This window comes from Culex quinquefasciatus, chromosome 3 (assembly GCF_015732765.1).
Source record: "Culex quinquefasciatus strain JHB chromosome 3, VPISU_Cqui_1.0_pri_paternal, whole genome shotgun sequence".
Taxonomy (NCBI): Eukaryota; Metazoa; Arthropoda; class Insecta; order Diptera; family Culicidae; genus Culex; species Culex quinquefasciatus.
The window spans coordinates 32,979,090-32,995,949 of NC_051863.1; the positions used below are offsets into that span (position 1 = coordinate 32,979,090).

The window sequence follows — 16,860 nt, forward strand, 5'->3', positions numbered from 1 at the left end:
GTTATTCGCCAGAATGTTGTTTGCCAGAACACCAAACGCCAGAAAAAGTCAAATGCCAGAAAATCAAACTCCAGAATTTTCTTTTGGCAGAAAAAGTCATTCGCCAGAAAATTATTTGCCAAAAATGGTCAAACGGCAGAATGAGTCAAATAGCAGAAAATTTAAATGGCAGAAAATTTAAACGGCAGAAAAGGATACAAGGCAAAAATACTTATTTAGCTCGACAAAATAATACGAGTGTTCTTGCTGATTGTACAAACTGACTGTTTTTAATAAACATGATTTTTCTAATATTGGTATGAAAATATCGTTAAAAATTCTTTCGATATTGTACCTACAAAGATAAACGTTAAAATTGCAATTTTATGTTTTCACTTCGACTATTTTAAAACTCACGTATAACAAATGGAAGGTGATGATGATTTTTTTTAGTTTGGATTTGAACTATGGATATGACCAACAATCATTCGAACTAGCTACTTTGATTATGTGATCTAAGATGCTAAACCGATTGCCATCAAGCAGCTCAAGGAGCTATTTTACTATGGCAAACAAACAAACAAACCTGTACTTGCGGCAAATTCGCAAATAAGACAAAATGTATGCAAGCTGGCGTTTCTGCAAACAAATGTTGACGAACAAACAACAAACTGTCTAAATGTGCGAGTTTGTTTGTTTGCCGTAGTGAATGTGGCATCAAGAAAAGAACTTTTTAAATTCACTTCTGAAATTGATGCGTTCCTTACAAAATCATTTAATCTAATCTAATCTAACCCTATCGCAGCCAGTCTTTCGAGGGCATCCTGGAAGATGCCTTAGGTTGATTAACGCCTAGCATCCCTGACTGACCTCAGAACAGGTCAGAACAGAACAGTTCAGTTCAGTTTCTGTAAAATACAGCCCAGTTCACGCGAATAAAGTCTTTTTGTATTAAACAGTTTTGTTCTATGTAATCTGAGTGTTGTAATTTGTATTTACCGGGAATGAAAGTGCGACAGGATCAACAGACGTCCTTACCCAGTCACGAAATATTCTAGCAGAGCTGGTTCTGTCAGAATCCTACTAGAATGGTGGATCATTTCTGCTAGAATGCTTAAAGAATATCCAGCTCTGTTAGAACTGTGCTAGAATCCTGCTAGAACGCCGCGACTGGGTATGTGCTCAATCATAAAATGGTTTATTATTAACATTTGCAGTGCCCCAATTCATTAAATGCTTTGAAACATCGCAAATGTTAAAGCGGCCAGGCCAACTGCGTAAAGTTAACCGTAAAGATGATTCGTTGAATTGGATTGAGTTTGAGCAAAAGTTTTCAAACACCATTACATTTCTGAATCTACAGGGGAGATGCGTTCCTTACAAAATCATTTGCAAAATAATTTTGTTTGTATTTGACTACGCCCCTATAAAAATATAAAAATATAAAAAAATAAAAATATAAAATATAAAAATATAAAAATATAAAAATATAAAAATATAAAAATATAAAAATATTAAAATATTAAAATATTAAAATATTAAAATATTAAAATATTAAAATATTAAAATATAAAAATATAAAAATATAAAAATATAAAAATATAAAAATATGAAAATATAAAAATATAAAAATATAAAAATATAAAAATATAAAAATATAAAAATATAAAAACATAAAAATATAAAAATATAAAAATATAAAAATATAAAAATATAGAAATATAAAAATATAAAAATATAAAAATATAAAATTTAAAAATATAAAAATATAAAAATATAAAAATATAAAAATATTAAAATATTAAAATATTAAAATATTAAAATATTAAAATATAAAAATATAAAAATATAAAAATATAAAAATATAAAAATATAAAAATATAAAAATATAAAAATATAAAAATATAAAAATATAAAAATATAAAAATATAAAAATATAAAATATAAAAATATTAAAATATTAAAATATAAAAATATTAAAATATAAAAATATAAAAATATAAAAATATAAAAATATAAAAATTTAAAATATAAAAATATAAAAATATAAAAATATAAAAATATAAAAATATAAAAATATAAAAATATAAAAATATAAAAATATAAAAATATAAAAATATAAAAATATAAAAATATAAAAATATAAAAATATAAAAATATAAAAATATAAAAATATAAAAATATAAAAATATAAAAATATAAAAATATAAAAATATAAAAATATAAAAATATAAAAATATAAAAATATAAAAATATAAAAATATAAAAATATAAAAATATAAAAATATAAAAATATAAAAATATAAAAATATAAAAATATAAAAATATAAAAATATAAAAATATAAAAATATAAAAATATAAAAATATAAAAATATAAAAATATAAAAATATAAAAATATAAAAATATAAAAATATAAAAATATAAAAATATAAAAATGTAAAAATATTAAAATATTAAAATATTAAAATATTAAAATATTAAAATATTAAAATATTAAAATATTAAAATGAGTTGAGTTGGAGAATTTGAACGGTGTGCGTCGCGGTCCTCACGCAGGATTTTCGTTGCCGTTTCCGTCTCTGTTGTCCCTCCGATTGTGTGTGTATTTCGATCCGGGCGGTTTCGGGATGTTTGACAGTTGAGTTGGAGAATTTGAACGGTGTGCGTCGCGGTCCTCACGCAAGATTTTCGTTGCCGTTTCCGTCTCTGTTGTCCCTCCGATTGTGTGTGTATTTCGATCCGGGCGGTTTCGGGATGTTTGACAGTTGAGTTGGAGAATTTGAACGGTGTGCGTCGCGGTCCTCACGCAGGATTTTCGTTGCCGTTTCCGTCTCTGTTGTCCCCCCGATTGTGCGTGTATTTCGATCCAGGCGGTTTCGCGTTTTCGCATTTTATTTCGTTTTATCTTTCCACAGCCGGCTGTCTAAGATTAAATCTTTTATGCTAAACTCAACACCAAATAACCGGGAATAGTCTCATCCGCATACTCCGACTGATTGCCTTGAGAATGCATAATACATCACACCATTAAACAAAATTTATTGATTATTGGGTCGCATCATCATCCTCTATGTTGAATCCTGACCATTACCCTTACCCACTAACAAAATCCCAAGTAGAAGTAGTTTTCCGGCACACGCGGGGGTGTGGATATCGTATAGAACCCACCCTTGGTAGCAGCCTGTGCTAACTAACATTCCCGTCCCATTCCCTCGAGATCTACAAACTGACATGGCGGGCGCCGTTGGTGGCCAACGACTGTTTCCTATTCGCACCGGCTCTAGTTTTGATGATCGTGATGTTTTATCTTTTCAGCGCATTCATGCATGCTGTTGATAAGGGAAACATCATTTGATCGTTGAAGCGTGTGACCGGTTGTGCTGATGGGATATTATGGTCCTGTTCAGTAACGGAGAAGGACAACCATGGGTGGTCTCTCATGCTCATGCTCATGCTCATTAAAATATTAAAATATTAAAATATTAAAATATTAAAATATTAAAATATTAAAATATTAAAATATTAAAATATTAAAATATTAAAATATTAAAATATTAAAATATTAAAATATTAAAATATTAAAATATTAAAATATTAAAATATTAAAATATTAAAATATTAAAATATTAAAATATTAAAATATTAAAATATTAAAATATTAAAATATTAAAATATTAAAATATTAAAATATTAAAATATTAAAATATTAAAATATTAAAATATTAAAATATTAAAATATTAAAATATTAAAATATTAAAATATTAAAATATTAAAATATTAAAATATTAAAATATTAAAATATTAAAATATTAAAATAATAAAATAATAAAATATTAAAATATTAAAATATAGAGTTGAACCAGCTTCCGGCTGAAAAACTCTATAATAAAAAATAAAAAAATATTAAAATAATAATATATAAAAATATTAAAAAATGAAAAGCAAGTTTCTATTAATAGAAAATTAGCAAATTGGATGGAGTTAGGGGCGAGTCCTCAACCTGCCAAACATATGGGAATTTCCCCTATGTGTATTGGAAACATAATCTAGATTTAATCTTTGTGCAATGTTGTTTTTTGGTTATATAATGAATCATTATAATGCATTATTAATGATTGAAAATATTGGTATTCAGCGCCCTCTCCTAGTGTCATGCTTTATTAGGAAAATTAGAAGACCATTTTTTTAATAGTAGTCATCTAATGACCATGGTCATGTGTTGCGAGGTTTATAGGGTCATGTTATAGTTTTTTGTTTTATTTGATATTTTTCTGAATAAATGAGATTACTACTTTGACTAAAACATCTAAAATTCTACATCACATACAATGAACTCACAATGTTGCCACTTTAGAATTAGAAACAATCTGGATTACTTTTTCAAAACCACCAATGCGCCATGGGTTTCCTATGTTTATAGAACCTTTTGAAAAAGTAAGCGAGCAATGTTCAAACTTTCAATTAGGAACGTTCAAGTTACCAACTTTGCATTTTTTCAAACATTCATCTGTTCGTTTATCAGTTACGTTCATGTTACCAACTTTGCATTTTTTCAAACATTCATCTGTTCGTTTATTCATGCTCTGTGTTAAATATATGATTCTACCGTGCTTTGTTTCGTTATATTCTTTATAATTTTATTGAAACTTTTTGTCATTTAACCTTTTCTGCCGAATGATTTTTCTGCCATTTAAAACATTCTGCCATTCAGTTTTCTGGCAAATGGTTTTCTGGCGAATGACATTTTCTGGCATATGAAAATTCGGCTTTTTGAACTTTTCGGGCATTTAACCCATTCTGGCATTTGATTTTCTGGCGTTTGGTTTTCTGGCAAACAACATTCTGGCGAATGACATTCGGGCCTTCGGCCCGACCCCAAATTTCGTGAGCACAACGTGCCCACCCATTACATCTTCATCGATTTCAAGGCGGCCTATGATACAATCGATCGTGAGCAGCTATGGCAGATCATGCACGAGAACGGATTTCTAGATAAACTGACTCGACTGTTCAAGGCTACCTTGGATGGTGTGATGTGTCAAGTGCGTGTATCGGGGGAATTAGCGGAACCCTTTGGATCACGCCGAGGGCTGCGGCATGGCTTATCCTATGCACTATCCCTTGAGGGCATTATTCGATGGGTGGGCATCGAAACGAGTGGCACGATTTTGAACAAGTCCTATCAGTTGCCTGCAGGAGGACGAACGTTGGAGTTTTCGAACGGAAGGTGCTACGAACGATCTACGGTGGAGTGCAGGTGTCTGACGGAGGGTGGCGACGACGCATGAACCACGAACTGCACGCTTTTCTTGAAGAACCGACCATCACCACCCAGGCGAAGATCGTGAGGCTTAGGTGGGCCGGCCATGTCGCCCGAATGGACGAGAGCCAGCTGGCGAAACAGGCAGGAGTGCAGGGAAACCGCGCGCACGGTGGGGAGATAAAATGAATGGTGATATCCTGATAATCTGTTACCTGGGAAATTGGAGAGTAGCCGCCCGAGACCGAGAAAGATGGGAGCGTCTTTTTGCTACAGCACGCGCGTACCTGGTGCGCTATGCTCATTGGTATGGTATGTAAATGTTGGCTAAGCCAAAGCTGTTGTCCTCTGCCCTTTGTCACGGTATCTTCAAGGATAACCAAAGCGTATTGTTCTTTATCAAAGAACAACATGTTCGATCCCGAGAGCGCGATGATGTACGAATGGTCCAGCTGAACAGCAAGGTTAATGGGTGCGTTAATCAAAAAATCGCTTCCCGGAGCTTCTAATTTACACTTCTTCGACACGAACTTTAAAAAAATATTGACGGAAAGAAAAAAGAACTTAAAAATATAACCTAAGTAATTAACAATCTTCCCCTCATCTCCTGATTAACTGTAGTCTGCGTTATAATGCTTCACAGTTTTGCCAAAGCTATTGTGATGCTTCCGCCGTAACCTCGGACAAGCTTGGTCTGAATTAGAAATTGGTGACATTGGAAAGAAGCAGTCTGTCCATATTATTATCTTACTTTATTCACTCAATTTTGACAAGAATTGTTCATGGAATGACTAGAATTGTTACGATTTGCTACAAACCCGTCGTTCAGTCGTCGATAATCTCCACCACCTCGATAACGGCGTTCTTACGATTCGGCCCAACCACAGCCGGTCCAGCAGCCTCCCGGAATCTACGGTAGATGTCGAACAATGCTCGCTCTGCCCGGCTGGAAAACATCGCCGTCGCCGAGCCAAAGTCTTTGTCCAACTTTTGGGCCAATTCACTCCCGAGCAGTTTATCAAACTCGTCATATCTCAGAGAAATCTTCGTGTCCGCTGCTATCGGTGGCGTAGAAGCTTCTTCAACTGGAACTTCCGCCGGTTTCGTTACCTCCATGTACTCCCGCATCGCGTCCTCGTCCATCGTGTAGTCCTCATCATCATCGTCGTCGTCGTCGAAATCCTCCAGAAACCGCTCCAGTTCCTGCTCTTCGTCCTGGCAGTCTGCCGCTCGATTCCACGGAAACAGCGCACTGTCGCCGAAATCCCTGCAAATCTCCTCACGCTGAATGTACCGTTGGTTCACCAGCTGCATTATCCGGGCGCACTCGATGATCGAGAAGGTTCGCCCATCTCCCGTTGCACACCAGTTGTTCACCTCGGTAGACCAACCGGTCGCCAGACCGCGGAACAGATTGATGGTTGGTTTCAGAACCTGGCAGGACAGTCCGAGCAGGATGATGCCCAGATTTTTGCACGTGGAGGTCAGCTCCATTGTTGGGTCGATCTGAGATTCGTCAACGAACATGATCACCGGCGTTGCGATATGACACTGCTCGAGGTACTTCTGAAGAACCTTCTTCAGGTATGCGATCAGAATCTTTGGCGTGACGGTGCCGTGCTGCTGCGGTACGATTGCGCAGTTCCTCGGAGCAGCTTTCACAATCTGGTCCGGGATTTCGCCCTTGTACGGGTAAACGATCAACGGCTGCAACACATCTCCCGCGGCGGTCACCGTGTACAGCATATTGGCGTCCGTCAGCGCGTCCTTAATACTGCTTGGAATGTCCATCCGCTCCTTAAACTTGAACTCGTCGCACAGAAACACCCGACTCGAGTCGTTCATAATCTCCAGCGAGTGCGTCTCCGCCAGATAAGCCTCGATGTGCGCGAACCAATCCGGAACGGCCCCGACAAACTTGCGCTCCTTCTCCGCCTCCACCGCCAACCACCGTTTCAGAAACGCCTCGTACTGACCGGCATCGCCAAACGGTTGTTGCTTCCGCGCCGCTCCCCCGCCCTTCTTCATGAGCAGTTCGGCGGCCGCCTCGACGCAGCGTTTCCGCACCGTGAAGCCCCGCTTGCAGCAGTCGGTCATCCAGTCGTGCAGCGTTTGCTCCTCGTGCGGTTGCATCGTCTCGGTGACGACCAACTTCTGCAGCCGGCTCAAGTACGTGGTCAGCGTCGTACGCGGGATGTTGTAGGCTTGGGCCGCCTGCCGGATGGAGCACTGGCGCCGGCGGATTAGCGCGATCGCGTTCCGGATGTCCTGGTTCGAGTAGTCGTGGTTGCGGCGGTGTCGTCTTCGTCGCAGGACTGAATTGGGATGGTGCTATTAGATTGGTTTGTTTTGGGGTGCGTTGATGGTCAACTTACTGGTTCTACTGTTCATGGTGTTCCATCGGGGCTGATTGTTGTGTTCATTCACAAACTTTTCATTGACTGACAGAGCGAAGCTTCGACGTTGGTTTGTAAAGGGCGTATTCTTTGTTATGTTGCTAGCCAGCTAGTGAGGGCTAGACAATTTGTCACGTTTTCACAAAAACCGTGAAGTTGGAAGTTGCCGTGACATGTTCTGATTTGCTGCCGTGATTTTCACAGTTTGCGCATAGAAGTGTCATTTTAGTAGTTCCATGTGCAATATCGAAAAAAAAACATAAATAATAAATCGTCGTCTGCGAAAAAGTTCTCAATTCAGGTCACACTTTTCAGTTTTATAAAGCAAAATGTTGCGAACTATCCTGAAGCTCGCGGACACAAAGCAGAAGGTGCTGTTGGCACGGAACTACGTCCGACGGGCTCGCAACCCGGGTGTGGATCGTCAGATGGGCCTGCTGAACGATGACCAGCTGAAGACCGACCTGGAAGAGCTGGATCAGATCGACGATGTGGACTTTAGTGGGGTGGCCAAGTCCCATCGGCAGTACGAGAAGGAAACCCAGCAGTACCGGGAGCGCCTGCAGAGCTGGATCGTCGGGAACAAGTACTTCAAGACGAAGCAGCTCAACTTTCTGACCTGGTCCGAGAAGGAACAGATCCGCTACCTGCACAACTTTGACCCGGAAGAGTGGACCATCGACAAGCTGGTGGAGAGCTTCCCCGCGGATCGGTACACCGTGGCGAAGATCGTCAAGGCCAAGTGGACGCCGCGGGACGCGGGCCGGGTTCAGCGGCACGACGAAACCGTCCGCGAGAACTGGGAAATGCTGAAGTCCGGAAGGATAAAGAACATCGACGACGGATTCGCCGAACACCTAAACAAGTTCGTTCATAGAAACTTTCAGGAAGTTCAGAAACCTAAATTTGGAACCAAGCGCTTGTACGAGATTCAGCAACTTCCGGAAGGCGGCGAATTTTCTCAAATCATAACCAGCTGCAAAAAGTACGCTGACACTCCGGTCGAGGAACAAAAACTTCTTGGGGAAGAGCAACGTGCCGCTTCAACGCCGGATATCCCGTTCAAAGCTCCCAACGACGATATGTTCCTGATGGGTGAGGTGGCAGATCGTCGTCACAAAACCCTGCGGCAGATGAAACATGAGCAAGGTACTCCTCCAGCAGTTGAAGAACCACAATCGCAAATGATCAACACCGATCTTGTTGAGCGAATCGAGGAATTGAAGGTGCAAAAGCACGAAACGGGAGCGGTTCCGCTGCCAGAGATTAGAGGCACCGCCGCTGCGCGGTCAGAAATCCGGGAGTTTGTCAAAATCCCCAAGAAACTGTACCGCAAAGGCGCCACGTACCAGCTGGACGATTGCTTCTACGACGACGACGGAGAGTTCCTATACAGAGTGCCTGGCATGGCGGGACGAAGCGGTCGCTGAGGTCACGCGACGTTACTTGATACTGTTATTGTGATTCCGTAGCATAAGGATAGGATCTCGAGTAAAGTTGCACAGTTGAAAGAAAAGCGCGATTAATTTTCCAGGAAAGAAACTGTCCTTTATTCGTAACTCAACAACCAACCACGCTCTCAATCAGATCGCACCCCGAAAGAACCGTATCCGACGCGAGGATGATCTTCCCGCCGGTCCACTTCTCAACCACGTGGCAGGCTGCCACTTCAGCGTAGCTAACACCCCCAACCACGAACACGAAGATCGTCTTCGCCTTGAGCGGCAGCAGTTGGTTGACTTCCGCTTTGGCGCTCGTGATGGACAGCTCGCGAATCGTTTTCGGGACAAAGTTCTTGCCGCCGAGCTTGAGTCGTTCCAGATGGCCGAAGCGGTTGTTCAGCTCGTCGAAGCTGGTCGCACTCAGGATCATCTGACTCAGCTGGGCCACCAGTGGAATGTAGTTGCCGTTAAAGACGTAGCTTGGGCATTGCTGCTTCTTGCCCGATCCGGTTGGACTGGTGGGAGAGCTGACCGGGGTGTTCGAGTCGTTCGAATCGGTGGGGAGAAGCTTCAGCTTGTTGGCTTCGATTTGAAAGGGAGATTTGAGGATCGGTATTGAAATCTGGGAGAGAATTTTCGCCTTGGTCAGGTTGGTCGTGTCGGGGAATAGTCGAGCGGTCGTCAAACTGTTGAACACAGTCAGGTGGTGATATCCGAACGCGTTCAGATAGGCGGTCATCAGTTTGGTCATGTCTTCGCTCGTCAGTCCCAACGTCACGTGGTACAGACAAATTAGCCTTAAGGTGTTGTACTTGTGGGCATCGGCCGCCATCAGTTCGTCAATGTAGGCCATGATTTGCTTGCGGTTTGTGTTGGTCAAAATACTTTCCTCAATCAGTTGATGCTTCTCAAAGTTTCCGCCAATCTCATCGACGATGGTTTCGCAAAGCAGCAGATGTTTAAACAATTCCTTCTTCTGAGCCGCCACCTTTGGCAACTTGTTCGTTACGTAGTCCTTCATTTCGGACAGCTTCATATCCTTGGAGTACATCTTTCCCTCCAGTCCGAGTGCCTTCGCCTGTGAACTCAACAATCCAATCACCTCCGAAAAGTGTCGATACCTGTTCTCCTGGTAGATCACGTCCTGCGTGGCATTCATCCGAATGTTCGTACTCTCGTGTTTCGACTTCTGCGGCTCATCCTTCTGAAGAATCGCAAGCTTCCCACTCTTAATCTTATTCCCAGATGACTCAATCGTCAACGACCCGGACACAAACTTGTGAATTTCCAGCAACAACCCCGAGTATACCACCGGAGTCAGCAAACACGACGGATAATCCCGATCCCTGTCCACTATCAGCATCGTACTAAAATCAGGCACATCCTTCCCCGCCCCACTCTTCACCTTCTTCCCCGCGTCAATCCGCTGCATCATCTGAAACACCTTCTCCGAGTTCTCCCCCAAGGTAAAAACCATATTCGGCCTCCCCGCCACCATATTAAACACCCTCAAACTCTGCGCGATCGAGCCCAACATCGACCGATCCTCCCGCACGAAAACATCCCCATACACATTCGGCAACTCCAAACTCAACAGTCCCTGATCCAGCGCGATAAAGTCCCACTGGAAGCTGTACAGCTGAACCGACCCGTACAAGCCTTCCTCCTCCAACAGCTGCTCAAAGCTGGCCAACACCAGCGGAAACACCACCACGTGGTACTGCCCGTGGCCGGTACGATCCGCTTCCGCCACCTTCAAACTGCTCGACGTTTGACTCTGGAAGCTGCTGATCTGGTCCAGTGCACTCTTGAACTGCAACAGATTCGCGCTCAAAAAGTACAGAAACTGCTTCCGCTTGGGCGGTGGGTTCTTCGGGTCAAACTTGTAGATCTTGTCGATGCCATTCTTCCTGGAAATTTAACTACCGTCACTTACAGAAAAAAACTCTTATAAAAATCAAGTAAATATCTGTACCTCAGCCACGAAGCACCCACCACATGTTCCAGGGGTTTGATGAGGGCCGGTTCGATCACCAGGTCCTTTTCCAGCGGAATCGAGTACAGGATGTTGCGAAGCTTTTCCTGCGCGATCTGGCGAAAGCCGAGCAGCTTCTTGTCCAGCGTTGAGTCCATCTTCCGCTATGAACCTAGGTCGTGAATCATAACATTAAATTAAAATTAATTTAATCCTCTCGGGCTCAAAATAAACACTACACAACTAATGTGAATTATTCGTATGCGGGTGCAATTTTACTTCTTCGACGAAAAATGGGACAGGAAGAAAAAGCAGTGCAGTAGATGTAATGTAAAAATGTAATATGTAATATGTAAAAATAATTTAAAAAAAAACTGATAACACATAATTGTTTAGAGTTCAGAAATATTTGCTTAAAAATAGACATGTAATTTGGACAATATTTGCAACGGCCTTATTGCCGAAAAAAACTGAAAAATAAATAGAGTCCAGACTCGATTATCCGAAGGCCTTGGCAAAATTTCACTTCAGATAATCGAAACTTTCCAATCACGCATTAAATTTTGTTTCGTTGTCTTATTTTTGATTGTTGGGATTAAGTATGACCCTTAAACTACTCTAAAGTGATTTAAAAAATTTCAAACCAAGATGGCGGCCAAAAAGGCAGAGGTGAAATATTGGAAAAATGCATTTGGTAATTTTAAAGGCAATCAACCATTCAAATTTGGCTAAAATGGAGTCGTAGAATTCGATGTAAAATCAAAAAGCAAAGCAATTCACTTTAACGACCCCCGGGTCTTTTGTGGGCTCTGTTGCAAGTTTCTGCTCATTTCTAGGCGTCCGAAGTTATGTGTGGTGAGTCACCCAAAACCTCTTTTACGCAAAAGGACCGACGTTATACTTCCCCATCCGATAGAAGGTCAGGAGGATAAGGCGGGAATCGAACCCGCGCTCCACAGCAACTTAGGGATCGGCAGCCGAAGCCGCGAACCACCGCGCCACGAGGCCCTCTAAAAAAAAAAAAAAAAAACAAAAACAAATATTTTGTTCGAGTTTTGAATATCCCAAGTTTTTCTTTTGAAACTTCGGATAATCAACTGTGGACTGTAATACATAAATCTGGAGTTTTAGTTTGTTTTGAAAAGGTCAAATAAATAAAATTTTCAGTTTTTGCTTTTTGCGTGTTTTTTAATACCCCTGACTCAAGGCGGTTTGAAAAACACCCATAAAGCAAAATCTGGAAATTTGGTTTATTGGACCTTTTCAAATAAAACTCCAGAAATAAATTAAAATATTAATAACATATTATAAATTAATTATTCAGCCATTCCACGTCAAACAGGAAGTCTCCAAATCAAAAGTGCTCCGATTTGGCTCAAATTTGGAGTGGGGGTTCTTTGGCCCAAATAATTAGACCCGTATTTTTTTGTTTGGCGATTAGGGTGGTCCTATCCGAAATAGGGTGATCCAAAAAATTGCGTTTTTCGTCGATTTTCGCAAAAACCACATTTTTAAAAAAATCATATCTCCGGAACGGCTGAACCAATTTTGGAGCGCCACAATTCGAAAGAAAGGTTATAATTTGGGTTTTCAAGGAAAAATATGTTGAGATCCAAAAAAAACTAGCTGAATATTTGAAAAGGTCCTATGAAAATTTCATTTGCCGATTTCAAGGTCTCGGGACCAAAGAGCCTATGTCTGAAAATATTTTTCCCTGATTCCTTGTAATATTTTACATATCATATAAAAAAATTGCGAATATCCATTAACACGTTTCGGAGATATGATTTTTTGAACATAAAAACTGGGGGTTTCGACGCGCCGCGCGCAAAAACTGAAAAATGACAAAAACGGGTAAAAATCAACTTTTTTCACTAAAACTGTGATAACTCAAAAATTTCAGCGATGACATGAAACATGTTTAGGTACCAAAATTTTCATAATTGAAAGACGCAACTTTTGGTACCCTAACATGTATAGGTCATAAAAAAAAGAGAACTGATCATTGATCAACTCACAAAAATGTACAAAAAAATACTAATAAACTATGAAATATGAAATGATTTTATAAAAAGTTTAAATTGAGATTTTTCTATCTTTCGACCATTTGTCATTCGTCATTTTGGCCATTCGACGTTACTGTCTCACATCCGGGATGGTACTTTTTTGTAGATTCCAACTCCAGGGAGAAGGACTCCTACGTCTGGAATGACCTATCGACCTAATTTTAAACTCAGAACCGGGACCGATATTTACTACCCCATCAGACTGAAGGCTAGTTCAAAACGGTTTCGTCTCAAAAAATGATAACCGGAGACGACTGGAATTGAACCGAGGCCAACTGGGGTGAGGTATAAAGCGAATCGAGGACTTCGGATATCTTATTCGAAAGTAAAACACTTCGGCACGTACTGTTTTATACAGCAATAGAATATATTATTTTAATGCTATTGTATAATAGTGTGTGGGGTGTACATCTTTCTATCTGCCTTGTTACAACAAACAGTGTAGCCTTACATACTTCATCATTTATCAAATTTTGCTTCTCGGTATTCTGCGTTGTATCGGACATAAATTTGCTTAATAACATGCCAGGACCAGGGAGAAATCATCAAGTTCAATAGGAATCGATCTGCTACCGCAAGAGAGAGGGGGTGTTGATGGATGGTGCCTAATGTGTGCACTTGTTTATTGATTAACAAAAAAAAAAGTTACCTTACATTAGTTACTCTCATCTTCATCATTATTAGATTTAAACGTTATAGTTTAGATATAGCTTTAAATTTGATTCCCCGTGCGTTTTTTTATTCTTGTCTTAACAGTGTGTGATGATACTAAAGTAACGTAGGTGATCAAGAAAATGTGTTTTAACCTTAGCACAAGAAGCAGTTTAGAGTTTGCTTTTAACAGTATACAGTTTGGGGGAGGAAGAAACATAAAATTGCACAAAATTGATTACTTTTTTAAACTTAAAAAGAAGGGGGTGGGAAACAAGCAACAATAAAGTATAACAGATATAATTTTTATATTTTGTGTTCATTCTAAAGATATTAACTAGAGATGGAAATTTCCAATTTCATACCAGTACGTCTCAATACTAAATGTGGCTGTTTTTTTCGCTTGAAATGTAAAGTTTGGACGATACACGTGTCAACAGTTTTATTTTAAAAAAAATGCATCAATTCTTTAATTGAATACACCACATGCAGAACTTAAGAAATAAACTTGATTTCTTAATTTTTGTTTTTCCCTACAACTACTCTTATGGAAATGAAGTTTTATGTACACATAGAATCAACAGCCCAAGGTTTGAAAATAAACATGCATGCAAATAATTTAAAGCAGCAGCTTTCGTTTGTTGTTTTGTTGCTGGATTTGTTGGGAGGCGTTCAGCTTCTGGTTTGCTTCCTCAACGTCCGACGAGAGTTGGCCTCCGGCGGCCGCCAACAGTTCAATCGTGTGGCCATCCTTGGCGAAAACCGTCGACGAGTAGAGTTCGGGAGAATTTTTCACCGACTCCAGCAGATCGCGATCGACGATCACTTCGGATTTTATGTTGAACCCGGAGCTGTGTTCGCTGCTGGCAACGGTTTGCTCGAACTCGCGCTGGAACTGGGCCGCCTTCTGGTTGAACAGCGTTTCTTCGGCTTCCAGCTTGATGCGCATCTTGCTGCTGCCGTTCCAGACGTCATCGTCCACGTCGTACTCAACGAGGGAGTGCGTCTTGGCCTTTTTGGCCTTGGGCGGTTCCTCCTCGGACGTGTAATCGTGCTCGTTGGCGATCAGCGAGTTGACGTTGAAGGCCATGATTTCATCGAAGTTGATCTCTTCGTCGACCAGTGCGTCACCGAGCTGTTCCTTGGTGTCGAACAGAAGCGAGCGCCGACTTTGGGCCTGGGGCGTCTGGACCTGGGTCTTCTCGGTGGCGGCATCCTGCAGCAGTTCGGCCATTTCGATCGAGTCCTGGATGTTCTGCTGTTGCTGGGTTCCGCCAAGTTTCAGGTTCGGGACGGCAACGAGGGCCATGCTCAGCAGTAGCACCATCAGACAGGTGGCCGGTTGTGTCGTCTTGCCGGTGCCCTTGGTCAGCAGTGACTGGATCTTCTTCATCTGGCTCATGAGATCGTGGTTCTGGCTTTGCAGGATCTTGATGCGCTTCAGCAGCGTCTGGTTCTCCTCGGTGCACTGTTTGACCCTGCAGAAATGAAACAAAATTTTAGTAATCATTCTCAAAGCAACTCCCCCTCAACAAACAACTAACCTTTCTTCCAACCCGTCGACGTACTCCTTCTTGCGTTTGCGCGAGTCCTGGGCGGAAATCTTGTTGCGGATCTTTCGCCGAATTCGCTTCAGCTCGCGCTCTTCGTGCTTGGTTAGCGGGTAGCTCGTCGGCAGCGAAATTCCTTCCTTCGAAAGCAGGCGCTTCTCTTCCGCGGTGAGAACCAACTTTTGGTAGGCGCCGGAAGCGGTCTTCCCGCCGTTTAGGCTCATCCCGTCGTCCCCATCCAGGTCGTCGTCCAGGTCTTCGGCGTCGGAATCGCTAACCAGAGAGTGGTGATGATGCTGCTGCTTCTGGACCTGCTCGATAACCGAATTGCTCTGCTGCATAATGTCCTCGAAGACGAAACTCTCGTTGTCCGAGTTGGGCGCGGTGTCGCTGCCGCCATCGTCCATCACGAGCTGCTCCTTGCTGAGGACGACGTTCTTCTGGATGAGTCCTTGCTTGGACTGCTGCAGCAGGTTCGCGGCGGCCAGCTTGATGTTGGCAGACTTGGCCTTCAAGTTCGCTGGGTTGACAATCTTGATGGTTCGCAAGTCCTGAATCGAAACGGGCACCAAAATGGAACGACCGTTCTGCTGCTGTTGCTGCTGGACACGAATGATTTTACGCACCCCGTTGGCGGCACCCCCAGACGTCAACACGACGTTCTTGTTGTTCAGGAAGACGGTCCCACCGGACTTGCCCGTCGTCATCGAACCGTTCTTCAGCTGAAGGGTAACTTTTTTATTCATATTGTTCGCGACCGTTTGGCCGGCCTTGGCCGTTGCAACGCGGTATATTTTGACCTCCTTGCCGTTGACTAGCTGGGTCGTCTGCAGCTGATCCTTGCTCAAAACCAACCCTCCACCGGCGGTGATGTTGGTGGCCACCGTCGGCTCAAAGTCCGGCTGGGCCTTCTCGACAATCACCTTGGCTGTCGTCGGAGCTGCCTTCTTGAGCTGCTGGGCACCGTTGCTGATGACCGTCTTGACCGTCTGGTAGACCTTGCTGCCCGCCTTGGACATGACGGCGGTCACCGTTTGCGGCTGCTGGACGATGATCTGCTGGTTCTGGATCGGTTCTTGCTTTATGTATCGCGGCGGGGAGTTTTGACCGCCACGTTCGCTGATCGATGGCCCCGGCGACGACACAGCCGGGCTGAGGGCTTCGTAGTCCGTGCCACTGCAAGGGAAAGAGAAAGGGTTGATTAGCTGATTGAAGTTCTATTTAAAGTAGTGACGATGCATTGCTGCAGCGAGATTCATATCGAGCATTCACTTAAGCGTCGTCGTTCCTGACCCAGATATTAGGCCTGAACCATCGTCACGTTTACGCTTTGTGCGGGAAGTTTAAAAACAGACGCGCAGCGTCGAAATGATTCGCCGGTTTTTGTTTCTCGTGCCAGCTCCGATTTGGAGGACGACTAACGCTGTGTGTAAAATACAGTACTCAATCGTACACACTCTAGTATCGTGATCGTGGTAGATCGTTTAGCTTCTTTCGACTGCGTACGCTGTCCGCTGAGCTGCGCTCTACTTGTGGTT

General features: G+C 41.8%; 4 protein-coding genes across 10 annotated transcripts in view; 1 reads left to right on the forward strand and 3 right to left on the reverse strand.

The window, feature by feature from the left end:
• Window positions 1–5,973: 5,973 nt before the first annotated feature.
• LOC6045171 lies at window positions 5,974–7,759 on the reverse strand. Its single transcript, XM_001862534.2, has 2 exons — window positions 7,618–7,759; window positions 5,974–7,557 (listed from the first exon to the last, which is right to left on the reverse strand). Exons 1-2 carry the CDS (start codon window positions 7,631–7,633, stop codon window positions 6,068–6,070), a joined length of 1,506 nt encoding a protein of 501 aa, XP_001862569.2. The 5' UTR covers window positions 7,634–7,759; the 3' UTR covers window positions 5,974–6,067.
• Window positions 7,760–7,967: 208 nt separating this feature from the next.
• On the forward strand, window positions 7,968–9,068 carry LOC6045172. The gene has a single exon (XM_001862535.2). The coding sequence runs from the start codon at window positions 7,968–7,970 to the stop codon at window positions 9,066–9,068; it is 1,101 nt and encodes a 366-aa protein (XP_001862570.2).
• Window positions 9,069–9,160: 92 nt separating this feature from the next.
• On the reverse strand, window positions 9,161–11,277 carry LOC6045173 (vacuolar protein sorting-associated protein 33B). Its single transcript, XM_001862536.2, has 2 exons — window positions 11,056–11,277; window positions 9,161–10,990 (listed from the first exon to the last, which is right to left on the reverse strand). Exons 1-2 carry the CDS (start codon window positions 11,211–11,213, stop codon window positions 9,199–9,201), a joined length of 1,950 nt encoding a protein of 649 aa, XP_001862571.2. The 5' UTR covers window positions 11,214–11,277; the 3' UTR covers window positions 9,161–9,198.
• Window positions 11,278–13,464: 2,187 nt separating this feature from the next.
• The window catches only part of LOC6045174, a 72,137-nt gene continuing 68,741 nt past the window's right edge, over window positions 13,465–16,860 (reverse strand). For all 7 annotated transcript variants that reach the window (XM_038259498.1, XM_038259497.1, XM_038259496.1 and 4 more), the window contains 2 exons: window positions 15,317–16,498; window positions 13,465–15,250 (listed from right to left, as the gene is read on the reverse strand). In XM_038259498.1, the coding sequence (XP_038115426.1) occupies window positions 14,392–15,250; window positions 15,317–16,498 (2,041 nt within the window). In that variant the 3' untranslated portion in view covers window positions 13,465–14,391. The remainder of the gene's footprint in view (window positions 15,251–15,316; window positions 16,499–16,860) is intronic.

Coding starts and splice junctions, on each gene's coding strand:
- LOC6045173 (XM_001862536.2), bottom strand. CDS start 11,213: ATGGACTCAACGCTGGACAAGAAGCTGCTCGGCTTTCGCCAGATCGCG. Junction 10,991..11,055: donor GTGGGTGCTTCGTGGCTGAG/GTACAGATATTT, acceptor TTAAATTTCCAG/GAAGAATGGCATCGACAAGA.
- LOC6045172 (XM_001862535.2), top strand. CDS start 7,968: ATGTTGCGAACTATCCTGAAGCTCGCGGACACAAAGCAGAAGGTGCTG.